General features: G+C 52.4%; 1 protein-coding gene across 1 annotated transcript; it reads right to left on the reverse strand.

Moving 5' to 3' along the window:
• Nucleotides 1-293: 293 nt before the first annotated feature.
• On the reverse strand, nt 294-18,630 carry Cyp4f22 (cytochrome P450 family 4 subfamily F member 22). Its single transcript, XM_026389927.2, has 12 exons — nt 18,409-18,630; nt 13,463-13,607; nt 8,185-8,238; nt 7,937-8,064; nt 7,640-7,764; nt 6,462-6,729; nt 4,142-4,208; nt 3,883-4,012; nt 2,215-2,348; nt 1,237-1,301; nt 958-1,040; nt 294-471 (listed from the first exon to the last, which is right to left on the reverse strand). Exons 1-12 carry the CDS (start codon nt 18,628-18,630, stop codon nt 294-296), a joined length of 1,599 nt encoding a protein of 532 aa, XP_026245712.2.
• Nucleotides 18,631-18,955: the final 325 nt, after the last annotated feature.

Raw genomic sequence — 18,955 nt, forward strand, 5'->3', positions numbered from 1 at the left:
TACTCCGGGGGCTGGGCCTGAGCCCGAGGGGGCGGGGCCGAAGCTGGTCCCTCTAGCAGGAGGGCAGGTACGGGAACTCAAGGGGCGGGACCTGGACCTCAAGGGGCGGGATCAGACCCTCGTGGGTGGAGCCCTGCCTTGAGGGGCATGGCCAGCACCAACTGGTTGGTCAAAGGCGGAGCCCGATCCTCCAGTTACAGAGCCAAGACTTCGAGGGGCGTGGTCTATGACCTCAGGACCTGGGGCGGGGCCTGATTCCTCAGGGGCGGGGCCTGGGCCTCGGCCCGCGGGACTCAGGCCCGCGGAGGCAGCGGCTCCACGTTGAGCCAGATGCCATTCTCCGTGCGCAAGATGAGCTCTGGCTTCCTCCGCACTTTCCGCGTTCGGTCCACGCTCAGGCGGAAGCGTAGCAGCGTCAACGCCACCGCCACGCGCATCTCTGCCATGGCGAAGCTCTGTCCGATGCAGTTCCTGGAGAAAGGGGGGCATGGGCTCAGGCGCCGCCGCTGTTTGTGCGGGGGGTCCCTGGGCCTCACATGACTCATCTCTAAAATAGGGAGAGCATCTTAGGCTAAATGAAGGTTAATGAGACCCCAAGAATTGCTGAATAAATGTGACTTTGGGGTCGAGTGTTAGAATCCTGGTGCAGCCTCGTACTAGCTTTGTGTTCCCCATAAATGACCTCTGAGCTTCAACTCCTGCATCTGTAAAGTGGAGACAGTGGCAGCCTAGAGCTGTTGGAAATGTGAGCCCAGAACTCAGGTTCTGGTACACAGTAGGTATGCCCAGCCCCCAGGAACGCTGTTGCACAGTCTGATTTGGGACTCTCTTGCTTCACTGGGGGTGCAGAGAGGACCTGGGTTGGTGAAAGGGACACCTAGGTGGGGCGTGGCCTGTGCTTCTGATGGGTACACACTTGAACTTCCATTGGCTCTGTATCTTCCCCATGTGGCTTACCTGGGTCCTGCAGAAAAGGGCACAAAGGCCAGCGGAGAGCGCTGCTGGGGATTGTCTGGGTCAAAGCGGTAAGGGTTGTACACCTAGACAGGAACAGACTGGGGTGAGTCTGGGAGCTGGCCCAGCCTTTCTAGCCTGGCCCCCTGGCTCAACCTCTGGGGGCCAGAGGCACTTCAGGACCTCCTCTTCCATTCAACCCCACACTCACTACAGTCCAGCCACACCTGCCTCCTGATGCAGGTGTGCAAGGCTTAGAGCCAGGTTAGGGCAGGAGCTCACCTTAGAGTCAGGCCACACGGTAGGGTTGTGGTGGGTTCCATAGATGCTGACCAAACAGATGATTCCTGTGGCGACAGGTGGGATCAGTGGGGCCAAAGGGAAACAGGGTCTCCTCGGGAAACATCCCCCTTCCCAGCTCTACCTGGAGCCATGGTGTTCTCTGAGCCATCTGCTACCACTTCCTGTCCATCCTTCCCTGAAAAACCCTGCTGCCCTATCCACCACAACCCCGCCTCTCCCTAAGAAGCCACCATTGTCTTTCTGGTTGACGCACTGGCCACACACGGCACACACGGAGCTTTCTCTCAAATACAGCATCATTCCTCCTCAGCTCAGCCTCCTCCCTTGGCTCCTCACTGCCCTCAGAATGACGTTCAAGTGCCTGCATCTGCCGTTCAAGATTCTACAGTCTGCACCCTGAGGCTCTGCTCCATGAGCATACATGTTCTTTCATTTCCAGCCTCCAAGACTGTCCTTCCTCCTCCAAGAAGCACTCCTGATATACCTCCCTAGGTGGAAACATCCCTCCACATTTGGGCTTCGCTGGCCTCCTCTCCCTTTAGCCCATCCCTGAGCCCATGTGGCTGGGAATGTGTGTGCCCTGCCGTTGCTCTCTGCAGACTGGGAGAGATCCTCAAGGCCTGGGCCTGGGGATGAGGCATCTTTAGATGCCCAGCATCAACCAGGAAAGGTCTCCAGGTGACAGCTGGTGACTGAATGAAACACCTTCCCGTACTTGCACCCTCCCAGGGCCAACCCTGCCACACCAGCTCTTTGCTTTCCAACAGGACTCACCCACCTGTATCTCCCCCATTCACAACTAGGCTTCCCCCTGGCACCCCGGAAACCCGGAGGGGACACAGCTGCCACATCCACAGGGACAATGCACCTGGGGCAGGCATGGCCAGGCCCCTATGGGCAACAAAGTAGCCACATAATGAGACAGTGCACCAACATGGAGGGGCACACAGTGGGCACCTTTGGGAATGACACGCCCATCTGGAAGCTTGATGTCCTCTGTGCAGCGACGAGAGACAAGGGTCACAGGTGGGAACTGACGCAGGCTCTCCTTGATGCACATAGTGGTGAATGGCAGCTGGATCAGGTCATCCCTGGAGAGAATGAGAGAATGGAACTGTGACTCTCCCAAACACACACACACACACACACACACACACACACACACACACACACATGAGCAGCTGGGCAGGAAAACAATTCAGGGTGTCAAAGCTGCCCAACTTCTGCTATTTGCAGTTGTCCCACTAACACTTAGGATGCAAAGTATCTGACTACCAACCAATCAGAAAAGTAACCAATAAAAACAGCAAGCCAGGTGTAGTGGCACACACCTGTAATCACAGCAACTTGGGAGATGGCGGCAGGAGGATTGTAAGTTTGAGGCAAGCCTCAGCAACTGAGTGAGACCATGTCTCAAAATATAAACAGGAAAGGGTTGGTATGTAGCTCAATGGTAGAGTACCCCTCAGACTGGGTTCACCAGTCTCTCTCTCTCTCTCTCTCTCTCTCTCTCTCTCTCTCTCTCTCTCTCTCTCTCACACACACACACACACACACACACACAAATAGCAAGCACTGGGGCTGGTTTCTGGGGGTCCCTACTGGGCCCAGCATTAATGCTTCAATGATGGGTTACATGGTGGTCAGGGGCCACTCAGGGAGGTACCAGCATAACTAGAGAGGCTCAGGGCAACAGCAATTGATTTGCTTGTATGGATCCATTTAAGTAAGTATATATGTATGTATGTATGTATAGAGACAGGGTCTCACTGTGTTACCCAGGCTGACCTGAACTCCTGGATTCAAGTGATCCTCCTACCTCAGCCTCCCAGCAGCTGGGACTATGGGCATGCACTACTGTACCCAACTATTTCATAATGTTAAAATCCTAGATGAAAGGAATAACAAAACCATGTGTACCAAAGGTTACTGCATAATCCAAATAGAGGGCTTTAGGTTAAACTGTGTCCATGAAAGAAAAAAAAAAAGAGAGACATGTTGAAGTCCCAGCCCCCAGCGCCTCCAAAGGTAACTTATTTGGAAAGCAGTTTGTGTGAGGGTTAATGCTTCTGGACTTGGCACTGAGAAGAATATGCCCCAGGATAGCCACTGATCCGGTGAGAATGAGGAGACCTACGGAACAGACCTGAACCAACTCTCTAACCCCAGAAGCCACGAGAGTGATGTTCTGATGAGCAATAATTAAATGCTTGCTGGGGCTGTGGTTATAACTCAGTGGGTAGAGCATGTGCCTAGCATGTGTCAGGCACTGGGTTCAATCCTTAGTGCCACATAAAAATAAATAAATAAAAGTATTCTGTCTATCCACAAAAAAAATTTTTTAAATACAATAACGTTTTAAAAATTTAATAAATGAATGCTTTCTGAAAATCACTGCATGTGAGGGATGCTCGTTCTGCAGCATTGTTGCAAAAATTGCTGACTAAGACTATTGCAGCCTGAGGCAGACATAGGCATCATTCAGGAAGCTCAAGTGACTTGTCTAAGGTCACACAATCAATCAGTAGTGGAGGAGAGAGTCACACTCAAGGCTCTGGCCTCCCTCAGCATGCCCCTTCAGCTGCCTGACCTCCCCTGCCGCCACCCCCCCCCCACAAAACTGACCACTCCAGTTCCTCCAGCTCCCGGCCTTTCATGACTTCCTGGATCTCTTCCCGGCACTTCTCCTGGTATTCTGGGTACTTTGCCAAGTTGAACAGCACCCAAGAGAGCCCACTGGATGTTGTGTCGTGACCTGCAGGTAGATGAGGAGTTTGAATGGAGGCTGCCATCTCCAGGCAGACAATAGTGTCCACTTCAGTTTCCCCTAAAGGGACAATCGTGGCCTTTCCCACCCTCCTTCAGTTCCACTCCACATCCTCACCCTCGAACATGAAGGTGTCTGCCTCAGCTCGGATGTCCTCATCTGACAGTTCCTTTCCATCTTCATCCTGGAATGGGTAGAACCAGATGCTCAGGCCCCTGCATCCCACCCTCTGCCTCCTAGAGGCTCCTCCAGCTTTAGATCTGTCCCTTCTCTCTTAAGTCAAGTTGTGGGGAGAAATAATCTAGATGGAAGGAGATATGCTACTTGTATAAGAAAGATGGAGAGAAAGTGAAAGATGGAGAAGGAAGTTCATACAGCTGTGCACTATTTAATGATAGGAACCTAGAATGAAGTGCATTGTGAGTCAATTTCATGATGGTGCAAACATCAGAGTGCACTTATGCAAACGGAAATGGCTATGATGTCACTGGAGGATAAAAATCTATGGAAACACCATCACACGTGTGGTCCATCACCAACCAAACATCATCATGAAGCACGTGGCTGACTTATTGAGGAGCTGCTAACATGATGTATTCCAAAGGCTTCCCCACGATAACTCTGTCTTCAGGTCTTAGAATCACCATGGTTTTACTGAGGAAACTGACGTTCAGAGAAAAGAGTGATATGATTAAGGTTAAATATCCACTCAGTGGTAGAGACAGGGGTGGAATCCAGGACTCTCTGGACCCAGAACCCAAATGCTGCTCAGAAATTCTATAGAAGGGCTGGGGATATAGCTCAGTGGCAGAGTGCTTGCTTAGCATGCATGAGACCCCAAGTTCCATCTCCAGCACTGCAAAAAAAAAAAAAAAATCCACAGTGACCCTACATCTTCTGTCACACGTCTTCAAGGTCATATATTTCGTCTTTGTAAAGGTTTTTGGACTGAATTGTGCCCTGTCCTCTAGAATTTGTAAGTCCTAATTCCTAGCATCTCAGAATGTGACCACGATTGGAGGGAGGGTCTTTGTGAAGGTGAGCAAGTGAAAATGAGGTCATAAAGGTGGCCTTAATCCCATGTGGCTAGTGTTCTTACAAGAAAAGATCAGGGGGCTGGGGCTGGGGCTCAGTGGTGGAGCGCTTGCCTAGCACAGGTGAGGCACTGGGTTCAATCCTCAACACCACATAAAAAGTAAATAAATAAAGTTATAAAAAATATACTAAAGGGGCTGTGGCTGTGGCTCAGCAGTAGAGCACTCGTCTAACATGTGTGAGGCCCTAGGTTTGATCCTCAGCACCACATAAATAAAATGAAGGTATTGTGTTCACTTACAACTAAAAATTTTTTAAAATATATTTAAAAAAAAAGAAAAGAAAAGATTAAGACAGACACACGCAGGGGGGGGGATGATATGCAGACACAAGAAAGTGGCCATCCCCAAGCCAAAGAAAGATGCCTGCAGTCGACCATTCCCTCACGGCCCCTAAGAAAACTCAACCTTGCAGGCACGCTGGGTTTCTAGCTTCCAGAACTGTAAGAGAACACATTTCTGTTGCTCAAGCCACCTCCTCTGAGGCAGAGGCATCCCTTGGTACCCACAGAGCACTAGTTCTGGGACATCCCCCCATGGATACCAAAATCCATGGATGCTCAAGTCCCTTATATGAAATGGCAGGGGGCTGGGGGTGTGGCTCAGTGGCAGAACACTTGCCTAGTATGCAGAAGGCCCTGGGTTCAATCCCCAGATCATCAAAAACATAATTAAATTAAAAATCAAATAAATTATATAGCATAGTGTTACATGTTACCTATGCAAAACCTCCCATACTTACACTTTAGGTGACTTAGAATACCTAATACAATAGCTATGTATATAGCTATTGTACTGTAATAATAAATAATGACAAGAAAAAAGCCTGTACATACTCAATACAGATGCAATTCTTTTCAATTGTTATCAACCTGAGGTTGGTTGAATCTGCCCATGTGGAACTTGTGGATATGGAGGGAGGACCCACCATCCATATTGTTTACAAGCACATAATGAACCTTCCACAGGACAGCCCACCTCAAAGGTGCCCCCCCCCTGTAATCCCAGCTACCCAGGAGGCTGAGGCAGGAGGATGGCAAGTTCGAGGCCAGCCTGGACAACTTAGCAAGACCCTGTCTCAAAATAAAGTCAAATAAGAAAAGGGCTTAGGATGTTGCTCAGAGGTAAGTGCTCCTGGGTTCAGTCCCAGTACCACAAAACCAAACCTCAGTTCATTTAAAAGGACCGAAATGTTTGTTACAGCAGCCTGAGCAGACACACAGTGGGTCTCACTTACATGCCCACACCTGACTCCATCCTAGATCTACGTGAGTTTGGGCATTTGTCATTTTACACACTCGGTGCCGTTCTGGGGAAGTCCCGGCTCCAGGGCCCGGCCTCACCCTGGCCAGCAGCAGCACATCGATGAAGTCCAAGGTCTTGCCCTGCTTGGCCTTCAGCCAGGCCTCGGCCCCCTGGTGGCGCAGCGCCTGCCTCCGCTCCTGGATGACCTCGGTGGTGAAGCGGTGCACCGTGTCGCAGGCCTGGCGGAAGCGCCGCCCGTCGGCTGTGAGGTAGTAGATGAAGTCCAGGTGGTGATGCAGGCGGTACTGGCGCCTGACGACCAGCGCGCTCAGCTCAATGATGGCCGATATATAATCGCTCATCTTCCTGCCAGGGAGAAGACCGTGAGCCGAGGACCAGGCCCAGTCCCCGCCAGCCAGGGGCACAGCTTGGCTGGGTCAGGCCTCCTCTCTCCACCGAGTGATGACAAGGGAGGCCCCATATCACCTATATTTTCTGTAGAATTTGTATGTGTGTCTGTGTGTTAGTTTTTGCACTACTGGGGATAGAACCCAGGGCCTGGTGCATGCTAGGCAATCTCTGTCACTGAGCCCAGGGGGCTGGGGAGCCCCCATGATGAATCTCTGGTGAATGTAATGAATGAACTAACAAACCAGGGTAATGACTATTTTATTAGGGTCATTGAACAGATAGTCATTGAGCACCTCCCATGTGCCAGGGCACTGTGACATCATTTTATCCTGCCAGCACCTCCCCAGATATTATCATCTCTGTTTTACAAATAAGGAAACCGAGACTCAGAAAGGGAGGGACACTTTCCAAGGACTCTACGCTCTTTGCGGAGGAATGAGGGAAAGTGGCATCGCCTGATCCCCTATTACGTGCCAAGCCACTGACAACCATCTAATTAAGACAGTGACACCATGACCATGGGGGAAAGTTATAATGTCTCTTTTTTGGGGGGGAAGGGAACTGAGGCTCAGAGAGGTGGTATCATTTAAAAAAAAATAGGTGTAGAAGGACAGGGCACCTTGTTTTGTTCATTTTTATGTGGTGCTGAGGATCAAACTCAGGGCCTCACACGTGCCAGGCGAGGGCTTTCCCTGCCCATACTCCAGCCCCTGGTGATGTCATTTTTTTTGGAACCAAACAGCCATCTGTCCAACAGTGGCAGATGCCAGCAGCCTGGGTTGCCCAAGAGCTGGGAGTTCCCTTTCTCCTCCCACTGCCTCTCCCTGGGCAGCTGGCTCTGTCCCCCGAGGGAGGTCACACTCACTCCTGGCAGTCGCTGTTGTAACTGAACACGCATTTCTGAAGACTGTCCAGGGTCATGAGGCTGATGTGCTCAAACATGTCAAAGGAGGCCACCGAGCCTTCTGCCAGAGTCCTCCGCCATTTAGCCTGGAAGAGAGACAGGGCATGGGGACCTCAGACAGCACGCCACAGGTCATCATCACTCACCACACACCCGAGGTACAGCTCAAGGACTTGAGGTCTCCCGACAGCACGTGGCTCGCCCTGGAGCTGGGCTGGAGCAGTTGCCGCCCCCTTCCCCTGTCGCCTGGAGACTCACGTGCATGACGTTGGTGCACTGGTTGAAGATCTTCATGTAGGGCTTCAGGATGTCGAAGTGGAAGGCAGGCGTCAGCAGGCGGCGGTGACGGCTCCACTTGTCACCTTTGCTGAGCAGAAGCCCGTCCCCTGGGCCCAGGAGACTGAGGTCAAGGGGCTTCCCCTGCTCCTCTGACCCCTCCAAGGAACCCCTTGCCCTGCCCTCTCCTCCCTGAAGCCCCAGCCCCAGCCTACCCGCTCGGCACTCACCTAGCCAAGGTTTCAGGAAGCTGTAGAAAAGGTCGTCCTTGGGAGCAATGGCAGCTGTGCAGAGACAGGAGGCAAAGATGATTCAAGACAGAGTTCTGACCCTGACCTCTGCTTATGACTTCCTAGGGCCGCCTCTCCCACCTCCCACCTCACCCCTCCAGTCTACCCTTCACACCCAAACCAGAAAGATCCCTGTAACACACTGATCTGAACACGAAACCCCTGTTCATGTTACCTCCCACCATTCCCCATTGCCCTTGTGAAAGAGTTCAAGCTCAGCCCAGTGCTGAAAGGCCCTGCCCCATGTGGCCTCCACATGCTTCTCACACATCAGATCATCCCCTTCTCATTGCACACTGACATTCACCTCCAAACCTACCGCCAAGCTGTGTGCTCCCTGCGGAATGGAGTCACCCTCTAACCCTCCCCGCTCTTTCCTGCCAGCTCGGGCCATCCAGAATTAGACCTCCTGGGTTTCCCACCTCCAGTCACACCCTCCCTGTCTGTCCATCACGCTGGCCCCGGGGGAATCTTACCTGACTATCAGATCTGACCAGGTCCCTCCCAGTTCACACACCCATCAACCCTCAAGTACCAGCAGCTCAGCCCATTTCCAAAGCCCTGGATGATCTGCCCTTGTGCAGCCCTCTCTCAACACAGACACCTTTAGCTGCCTGTGGTGGTGCACACCTGCAATCCCAGGGACCGGGGAGGCTGAGGCAGGAGGATCGCAAGTTCAAGGTCCACCTCAACAACTTAATGAGGCCCTGAGCAACTTAGAGACCCTGTCTCAAAAACTTTTAAAACTGGGGGGGGGGGGGTCACCCAGCCCCCTCCTGCTCAATATCACAGAACTTTTCCCAGCTCTTCAAAAAGGCCCTGTGCCCGCTCCACTCTAAGTCTTTCCATGAGCTGCCACCTCATCCCCAAACACTCTGTCCTTATCCTCTGGTCTCAGGTTGGGTGCTGCATTCTCTCTCTCCAATCCCACTGGATGGTAAATGTCCAGTTCTAAGCTCTTCATGGGAAGAGACCATTTTGATCACTAACATTTGGTGCTGAAGAAATTTTTATTCAATGAAGGAATGAGCCCATCAATCAAAGAATGGGTGAATAAAAGAAAAATGGATTGGTGGAAGGATGTATGGGTGGTGTGTGGGTGGATGCAGGGAGAGCTGCATCGCCCTTCTGTACAATGAAAAGATTTGGGACTGAATGGGGAGTGGCCGAAAAAGGAAGGACCTGAGATGCAAACGCAGTCACTGAAGACTGGATATGACTCAGCTCCCGCCCCCCCTACACACGCGCCCTGCAGTTGGCCAATTGGTACACACAGTCATCAGTCGCCTCATCCTCCCATTTGACACACCCCTTCAGCTGCCGTTCCATGCCCAACCCTCGATGTATGACGCTGGGGACCCAAGGAGGGCTCAGCTCCACGCCCTGCCTGGAGGAGCTCTGGGGTGGTGTGGGAAAAAGGAAGTCGAGGCACACCGTGCAATTATCAAGAAGACAGAAAGTGTGCCAGGTGCTAAGGGTGGCACAGAGAAAGGGCTGTTAGAAGTCAGAGCAGGCTTCCTGGAGGAGGCAGTGTTGGAGAGGAAGGTGGGAGTCCGGTTATGCCTCTCCTCCCTGGACTTTGAACTCCAGGTTAGGTGCCCGGTGGGGTTTGATTTGACACTCAGATCTGATCAATGGCTGCCCTGCTCAAAGACCTCCCATGGCTCCCTATTGATCAAGGGCAAGTTCATTTGCTTTTCAATCCAGCTGTTGCTTAACTCTCAATCTCATTTCCTACTTCCCACGCTGCACTCCAGCCAACCCAGTGACCTGAATGTTCCTGGTATTTTCCACAGCTGTACCTTGGGAATGTCAGGTGTCTCTAGTTGGCAAAGTCCTAGGCATCCTTCAAGGCCTGGTTTCACTGAAGCCTCCTCCAGGAAGCCTTCACCAATCCCTCTCCCCAGCGGAACCCTTGTTCTCCTGACCTCAGGTCCCTCTCCACTCCAACTCTATCCCCCGTGCCAAAAGAGTCTGCGTCGGGGTCGTCTCCTCCCATCAGATTCCCTCTCCAGCAGAGTGGAGCCCTTAATGCCTCACTCAGGAGAAAAGCCCCCCACGTGGTGCCCCGCAGGGGGCAGCTCTCCCACCCAAGGCTACAGACCACCGTGGTTGAGAGCTTGAGTTGGGTTCAAACCCCAGCCCTGCTACTCACTCACTGTCCAGACTTGGATCTGTTACCACTCTGCCCCTTCCATCCCCTCATCTGCAGAAGGAGGAAACAGAACAATCTTGCCTCATGGCATCCTGTGACACTCAGCAAGCCAGTGTGTCCTGGCACCTGGTAGATGCTCATTAAATATGTGTGCGCGTAAATGAATAATTGACCCGCTGCTGGCTCTTTGGTTACTGCAATTATAATTATTGCTTATTGGCATCAAAAACTTGTGAGGTGGCTATCCAGGTCCCCTATTAGTGACAAATGAATGCACAGCTGGTGTGGAAGATCGCAAGGGCCTTCCTTAGGAAGTCAAATACACAACTGGGTGGCTGGGTGGTACTGTATGTGCTTAGCCTGTGTGAGGCCTTGGGTTCCAAAAAAAAAAAAAAGTCAAATATAGAATTACAAAAGACAGACCATTCCACTCCTAGGTATCCCAAGAGAAATGAAAACACAGAGGCTGGAGCTCGGGGTAGAGAGCTTGCCTGGCACGTGGGAGGCCCTGGGTTTAATCCCCAACACAGGAAGAAAGAAAAGGGGAGGGGAAAGGAAAGGAAAGAAAGAAAAGAGATGGAGGAAGGAAGAAGAGGGAATGCAGCCATACCAGGACCTGAGAGCAGAGACCCAGTGTGTGTGACTCCTTCTATATGACATTCTAGACCAGATCAATGCAGGGACAGGAAGCAGGTGGGAGGTACCAGGAAACAGGCAGGGGGATGGATTACGGGGTGAGGAACATCTTCTGACACTAGGGAGACCTGTGGTTGCACAACTCTGGGACCACATCAGGTGCCACCGACTATTCCCTTTAAAACGGTTGATGGTACGTTATGTGAATTTCACCCCAATTAAAAAAAAAATGAGTGCATCCCAACAAGCTGTGCTGACAGGCTTCTAGATCATGACTTGTCTTCTGTAAAGCTTTCCACCTACTTTTGCCCATGAATAGTCCCTATTCCACGTGCCCAGAAGACTAGGAGGTGAAAGTTCCAAGAGGCGCCATCCAGGCCTTCCTTGGGGCCCGGGGACTGTGTAGGTTCAACCCCAGAGCAGCATCCTCCACCCCAGAGGAGGACCAAGGCTGTGAGCTGGAGGCAGGCCAGCTCAATCCCAGCAGGAAGGACAGAGGGACGGGAGCGCCTAGGCCAGGAGGCCCCCTCCACGCTGACAGCCCCACCCTCTCCTGTCGGGAGACCCCCATCTACTCCTCCGTTGCAGGAGGCGGTGGAGATCCTGCCTGTCCTGCAGGAGAGGAGAAGAGGGGAGGGAAAGGGGCCTGAGTGTCTATGAAGTGAGGGGACCATGCTGGGGCTCCACTTGGGGACTTAACCACCACTCAGAAGGTGCTCAGGACACTGATGTTCTAAGGAGTCAGATGAAGAAGGAAGAGGAGGAGGAGACGGAGGCAAAGGAGACAGAGGAAAGGCAGGGGGAGAGAGAGAAAGGAGGGAAGGAGGAAGGAAGTGGAGAGAGAAGAAGGAAAAGTACACTAAAAAGATAGACAGCCTGCCCAGTGGCGTGGGTCTGCCATTCCAGCTACTTAGGAGGCTGAGGCAGGAGGATCTCAAGTTCAAGGCCAAACTGGAGAATGTAGCGAGAGCCTGTCTCCAAATAAAATAAAAAGACTGAGAACAAAATGTCCCGAGGAGAGAGCTCTGAGTCTCTGGAGTTGGGTGCTGAGGGATGAGAGAGATGAGGAACAGCTGGAGTCCCAGAGCTTGGGATAGGTGTGGACAGCAGCAAGGTGTGGCTTAGTGGTAGAGCAGTTGACCAGCATGTAAGAGGCATGGGGTGTGTTCCATCCCCAGCACTACAAAAAATAAAATAAAATATACTAAAGAGAAAAAGCCCTTATTCACGTCTACCTGTGTTATATATCATGCTGTGATTTTGCGATACTGGGGGTGGAACCCAGGACCTCGTCGTGCTAGGTGAGCACTCCACCACTGAACTACACCCCAGTCCTCACATTAGTCAGTCTTAGTAACAGCCCCCCTTTGACAGAGCAGAAACAGGCTCTGAGAGGCTTGCAAAACCACTAGCATCACACAGCAAATATGGGCAGAAGCCAGGATTTGGACCCAGCCCTTTGCAGCTTTGATTCAGGCTTCTGGCCACAAATGGGTGCCCGGTGCTTGGAGGAAAGAACCACTTCTCCCAGGGTCTAGGTTCCCCTGAAGTTCAGTGGGGATCATCCTTCCTTCCCAGGTGCAATAAGGGGGGACCACGGGGCTGCGGAGGACACAGCTGGGGAAGGAAAAGCGGGCAGCCCTGCCCCTTTCACCACCCCTGGGAGGCAGCTTGGAGGGCAATCTCCAGATGTGGGTTGGTCGAGGCCCAAACTGGGGCCAGAGACCCCCAAATTCTTGGGGATCTTTCCTTCACATCCCTCCATGCTCCAATGTCCCCGGATGCCCAAATCCATGCGAGACTATGTCCCACCATGAGGCAGAAGAGCTGGACGTGGCCTCACCCAGCCCCAGTGGATCAAGACTGAGAACAAAATGTCCCGAGGAGAGAGCTAGGAGTCTCTGGAGTTGGGTGCTGAGGGTTGAGAGAGAGGAGGGACAGCTGGAGTCCCAGCGCTTGGGACAGGTGTGGACCGCAGCAAGGAGACGCCAGCCTTCCACGTCTCCCTTCTTGCTAGTCAAGGTCAGCCCAGGTGGTGAAAGCAGGCTGAAGGATGGGCCACCAAGAAGCCAGTCATGGTGCGAGAGTGTCACAACTCAAACAATGGGTGTGTCACGGGCTGGGATTGAGCAACACCTACTTAACAAAACCTGAAGAGAACAACTTCCTATCCAAACCTGCTTGGTTCTGACTTCCAGGGAGGTGGACAGCCTCTTAAAGTTACTGGGACTCTAGGCATTGTCACACTTCTGTCCCCGATGTTCCATAAACCATATTGCCATTGCTGCCTTGATGAACTCCTATTCATTCCTTAAAGCCCTATTCAAGTGCCCCTTCCTCGGGAGAGACCACCTGCCTAGAAGCCCAGATAGAATACGGGAGATGAGGGCTCAGTCAGCACTTACCCAAGGGGCCCAGCCTGCCTACCTGAGGCGCCCACCAGGGGCTTGATGTAATCAGGGTGCACCAGAACCAAGAGCGGCAGGACGGGTCCGATCCACACCAGGACCACATGGTGCATGCTGTCCAACACCTTCTTCTCGTCCTGAAGGCCCGACTCATTTGGAAGGTACTGCGGTAGGTAAAAGAGGGGAGTGAGGACATGCTCAGCCTCAGCGTCCTCCAGTCCTGCCCTCCTGCCACCTCCCTCACCTCAAAAATGAGCCCAGAAGTGCTAAATGACGGTGGTGGTGGCTGCACCTGGCTGAGCCTCCACCTCCTCCTCTGATAAATGGAGAACACCAAGTCTCCCTCTGAGGACAGCCCAGAGGATCAGAGAAAGAAGTAAGAGCCACCATGGGGCCCCCGCACACGGCTGGCTCAAGAAATAAAAATAAGCCCCACGCGGCGGCCACACAGGCCTGCAGTACCAACAGCTTGGGAGGCTGAGGCAGGAGGACCTCTTGAGCCCAGGAGTTCAGAGGCCACCTGGGCAACATAGTGAGACCCCATCACAAAAAAAGAAAGGAAAATAGTCATTGTAAACACATTAATGGTAAGTGTTGGCTTTTTTCAAATATTTGCTATATTATTAAAAATTACCACTAGGACCCTTGCCCTGGGCACATGTCTAGATCCCAGCCACTTGGGAGGCTGAGGCAGGAGGATCTCAAGTTCAGTTCCAGCCTGGGCAACTTAGCAAGACTCTGTCTCAAAAAAGAAAAAAGGGGCTGGGGCTGTAGCTCAGTGACAGAGCGCTTGCCTCGCACGTGTGAGGTGCTGGGTTAGATATTAGCATCAAATAAAGACACACAAATGAAATGAAGGATGCTGTCCATCTACAACTACAAAAAAAAAAATTAAAGAAAAAGGGCTGGGGCTGCAGCTCGGTGGTAAAGCATCCCAGGTTGAATTCTAGTACATACGTGCATATGTATATATTTATGTAGACATTTACATTGTATTTGTATATGTATCCTTAGATACATATGTATATATTTATTTATAGAAAAGTTTACTTATTAGAAGTTCAAAGCCAGGTGCAGTGATGCACCGCCTGTGTTTCCAGTGGCTCGGGAGGCTGAGGCAGGAGGATCGCAGGTTCAAAGCCAGCCTCAGCAACCTAGCGAGGCTCTAAGCAACTTAGTGAGACCCTGTTTTGAAACTTAAAAAAGGGCTGGGGATGTGGCTCAGTGGTTAAGCACCTTTGGGTTCAATCCTTGGTACCAAAAAAAAAAAAAAAAAAAAAAGTTCACTTACACAGCAGTGCAAATACACTAACACTAACCCTATCAGTAAAACTAGGATTCACCCCACTTCATGTTTTTAATTGGAGTTTTTCCCACATCTTTATGGGTGCAGTATAGTTGTACATAGTGACAGGATTTGTTGTCACGTATTTGCACATGCACACAACATACACCATCACAATATAATTAGGCCCACTCTTTTTTTTTTTTTTTTTGGTACCGGGGATTGAACTCAGGGGCACTTGACCACTGAGCCACATCCCCAGCCCAATTTGGTATTTTATTTAGAGTTTTGAAGACCAGAGGTGACACTAGGTATCCCACCGTCTCAGGCCTCAATTGTGTGCAAAGCTGCACCGTCAGCGACCCACACTAATAATAACCACAGCCACTGCCACCATCCCCCAGGCGGCTGCGGGGGACTTGACAAACCCAGCTGTGAAAGCCCCCACCCATCTCCACTGCCCACGGAGGAGAGCAGGAGCCGCTGCTGCGCAGATGCCCCCTTCGCCCCCCCCTTAGCCCCCCCTTAGCCCCACTTACCCCCCCCCTTAGCCCTTCACAGCTCGGACACCCTCTGCATTTACGAGGTTCAGCCTTAACTCTTAAACTACACGTGCGCACACGCTGCGCTGCTGAGTGATGCCTGTTCCACATGGACCCCTGGACGTGTGCGAGAACCCGGGGAGGTTTATTCTTTTTTCCACTTGACTTTGTTCAGAAAGGTCAAAGGGCTTGTCTGGGGTCCCAAGTGAGTGGGCAACTGTCCTGGTGGGGCTCCCTTGCAAGCTGATGCTGAAACAAGGGTCCTGGGGATGCAGCTCATGTGGGAGGTGACCCTCCCAAACATGGGGAGACATGGGGAAGTGAGACCGGAGGGGACCGAGGGACAGGGACGGCAGCCAGCGCAGGGGAGCCGTCAAGCCACCCAAGGGGGAGGGCGCTGGAGTGTGTCTCCACCGGTGTCCATCAGACCTTGGCTGCGGGCTGCTCCTGGGGGCACTAACTCCCAAAGCCCCTAGAATGCAGGTGCCAGCCCAAGTATGGACCATTGCACTCAGAGACATGGGCAGGTGTCGGCTTGTCCCTCACGGTGGCAAAGTCGGGGTCTAGAGAAGGTGGACAGCCCCGCTCTATACATTCTGGGAGGCAGCCCTTGAGGATCCGGTCAGATGGATCTGAGTTCAAATTCATCTTCAGCAGCTGTGTGGCCGTGGGCAAGTCAACTCAACCTCTCTGGGCTCACGTCTATAAAAGTGAATCCATAAAACAGGGCAGATCCATCCCTGTTTTATAGACTGAGAAATCCAGGAAGGCTGGGTGGGGCGGTGGCTCAGGGGTAGAGAGGTTGCCTAGCATGTGAGGCACTGGGTTTGATCCTCAGCACTATGTAAGAAAATAAATAAACGAAATAAAGGGACCGTGTCCATCTACAACTAAAAAGTATATTTTAAAAAAAAAGAAACAGGGGAGGGCTGGGGCTCAGCAGTAGTGCACTTGTCTGGCACGTGTGAGGCACTGGGTTCGATTCTCAGCACTGCATATAAACAAATAAAATTAAGGTCTATCAACAATTAAAAAAAATTTTAAATAAAAGGAAAGAAACAGGGAAAGGCTCTGATTTTAACAACCTAACCCAGTACCTGGCCAGTGATTGGTCCCAACGATTATTAAAGGAACAAATTAATCTCTTTGGTTCCAGCATCTCCTTCTCTACCAGGTTCAGCCCTCTGCCCATCCGTACCCAAGGCAAACCGGGCCTCACCCAGTCCTCATGGGCCTCATGGGCTCAGGACTCAGCTGCAGAGCCAGCCCTGGCCAACTGCCCAGGGCCCCAAAGGCTAGTCACCACTGGCTTTTGGACCACCATTGGAGCCAGAAGGGGCTTCCTGGAGCAAGGACATTGGACATGGGGCGTGAAGACCAAGGAGAAGTTTATCTAGCAGAGAACAGAGGGCATCATTCAGCAAAGGCTGTTGGAAGCTGGAGCCTTGGTACAGAAACAGGAAGCCAATCCTCAGGACTGGGGAGGATGGTGAAGCAGGTGAGAGGGTGTGGTCAGAGTTGAAAGGGTGAGCCTTTCTCCCAAGGGCACTGGGGAGCCATGGAGGGTATGTGAGCAGGAGAGGGTCGTGGTTTGATTCAAGAATCCCTCTGGAGGACTGGGGGCATGGGTCAGTGTAAAGCTCTTGCCTAAAAACTGTACAAGGCCCTGGGTTCAGTGCCCAGCACTGCAAAAGGCAAAAACAAAGAATACCTCTGGGGTCAGGATGGGAGACACACTGAAGGACTGAGATGGAAAGCAGCTCTACCGTGGCCCAGCTGGGGAGGATGGACAGGGCTGGGGCTGAGGGAAGGAAGGAGACTTAGGCACACACAGGCAAAATCTGATGGTCCCCAGGGGGGACGAAGGGCTGGGAACCTCCTCCCTCCTCAGCCTTCCATCTGAGATAATTCTCACCATTAAACAAAATGTTCTTTGAGCTACTAAGTGCAAATATGTATCCCAGTCCTTCTTCCCAGACAGTCAGTCCAAGCAGTGCCTAAAATTACTTCTAGAATCCTTCGATGCTTCCAGTTTCTGCAGGACCCAGCAGCTGAGCAGACACTTCTGCCACAAGGCGCTTGCTAAAAGCCAAGATGAGTGTCAAGGGCACAAGCACAACCCGAGGAATCCAAACAACGACCATGAGGCTACCAAGAACTTCCCCGGAGCAAGTGGGGAAACTGAGGCACGGAGCAGTTAAATTGCCTGCCTCACAGAACCAGTACATGGTAGAGATGGGCCTCCAACCCAGGGCTCCAAAATCCACAATGATGACCATTGCCTATCCAAAGTTCACTCAAAGCCCAGCATGATGCCTGGACCAGGGGTCTCCAGAGACTGTTCCTGAATTTCACTGAGGCCTAGAAGTGGGTCCAGGGGTCCAAGCAGCTGGGTCCTGGGACCCGCAAACCTCCCTGCTCTCAGGATCTGGGTTTCTCTCCTGACTTCTGTCGGCTTTTTGGAAAAACCCTGCCTGTCTCATCCATAGCAGGGACAGTGAAGCCAAACAGCCTGAGTTTGAACCCTGGCTCTGTCACATACTTACTGGGTCCCTCTCTGTACCTTATTCTTAGGTACAAAATAATAATAGAGTCCTGAGACCTAACTTCTAGGATTGTCAAGAGGGCTGAAGGAGTTAATATTTGCCTAGAATAATACTCGGAATATGTTCATGAAATAAAAATTGAAACACAAGGAATGGTAAAAGGCTAGAATGGTGACCCGGGATCAGAGCATTTGAGGGAGAGAGTGAAGCCACATTGGGATGTAGAGGAAGCAACAAAATCTATAGGCGCCTCCTTCCCCACTCCTACTCCCACCCCTGCATCCCCCACTTTACAAGGGAGGGTACCTAGTGCTACAGCAGAAGCTACAGAATTATAGAAAGAACTCATCTTTCACGTCAGCTCTGCCTCATCCCAACTGTGGGACCTCGGGTCACCAGGGGTGGCCCTGCAGGCGTCAAGGCTTGAAGGCATCCAGATGAGGCTAAATGCTTGCCGCCTCTGAGCTCCAGTGGAGGCACTCATAAGGGCAATGGGGAGCCATGGAGGGTATGTGACCAGAGTCCTGGAGGCCAGCAGAGCCACCACCTGGCTGAATCCCGGGGCGTGCCCAGCTCTGCCGGCCGTACTCACCATACCCAGGTGGCCCAGCAGCCAGTTGCGCCGGGGCGGCTGGGGGAAGCAGCGCAGCCGGCGGCAGGTGACGTAGAAGCCCCAGAAGAGGCGCCCGAGCTGCAGCAGCAGGCGGAAGAGGAAGAAGAGCCCGGAGAGCAGGAGCGCGGAGACGGCGTACACGCGGAACGCGGTCCTCTCCAGCCCCAGGAGCTGCAGGAGTTGGTCGGTGATGGGCAGCATCTAGGGGTGGAGAGTCGGAGCTGGTGGGGCCACGCCCCCGCTACACCAGGCCACCCAGCAGATGGCCAAGGGGTCAAGCGAGGTGTGCTCAAGTCCTGACACCAAGACCCCTCTGCATCCCCAGCCACGACACCCCCAGCTGTCTCCAAATGGCACTCAGTCCCATCCAGATGCCTTCAATCCCTGACGCCTGCAGGGTCACCCCTGGTGACCTCTGCCCCATAGAGCTCTCTGCCCCTGTCCGTCTGATCAGAATCCTGGAAGGAGCGGCTCTCAACCAATGGCGGATGCACATTGGTGGATAAATACCCCGGCTCCTTTGTCC

The sequence above is a fragment of the Urocitellus parryii genome, chromosome 3 (genome assembly GCF_045843805.1).
Source record: "Urocitellus parryii isolate mUroPar1 chromosome 3, mUroPar1.hap1, whole genome shotgun sequence".
Taxonomy (NCBI): domain Eukaryota; kingdom Metazoa; phylum Chordata; class Mammalia; order Rodentia; family Sciuridae; genus Urocitellus; species Urocitellus parryii.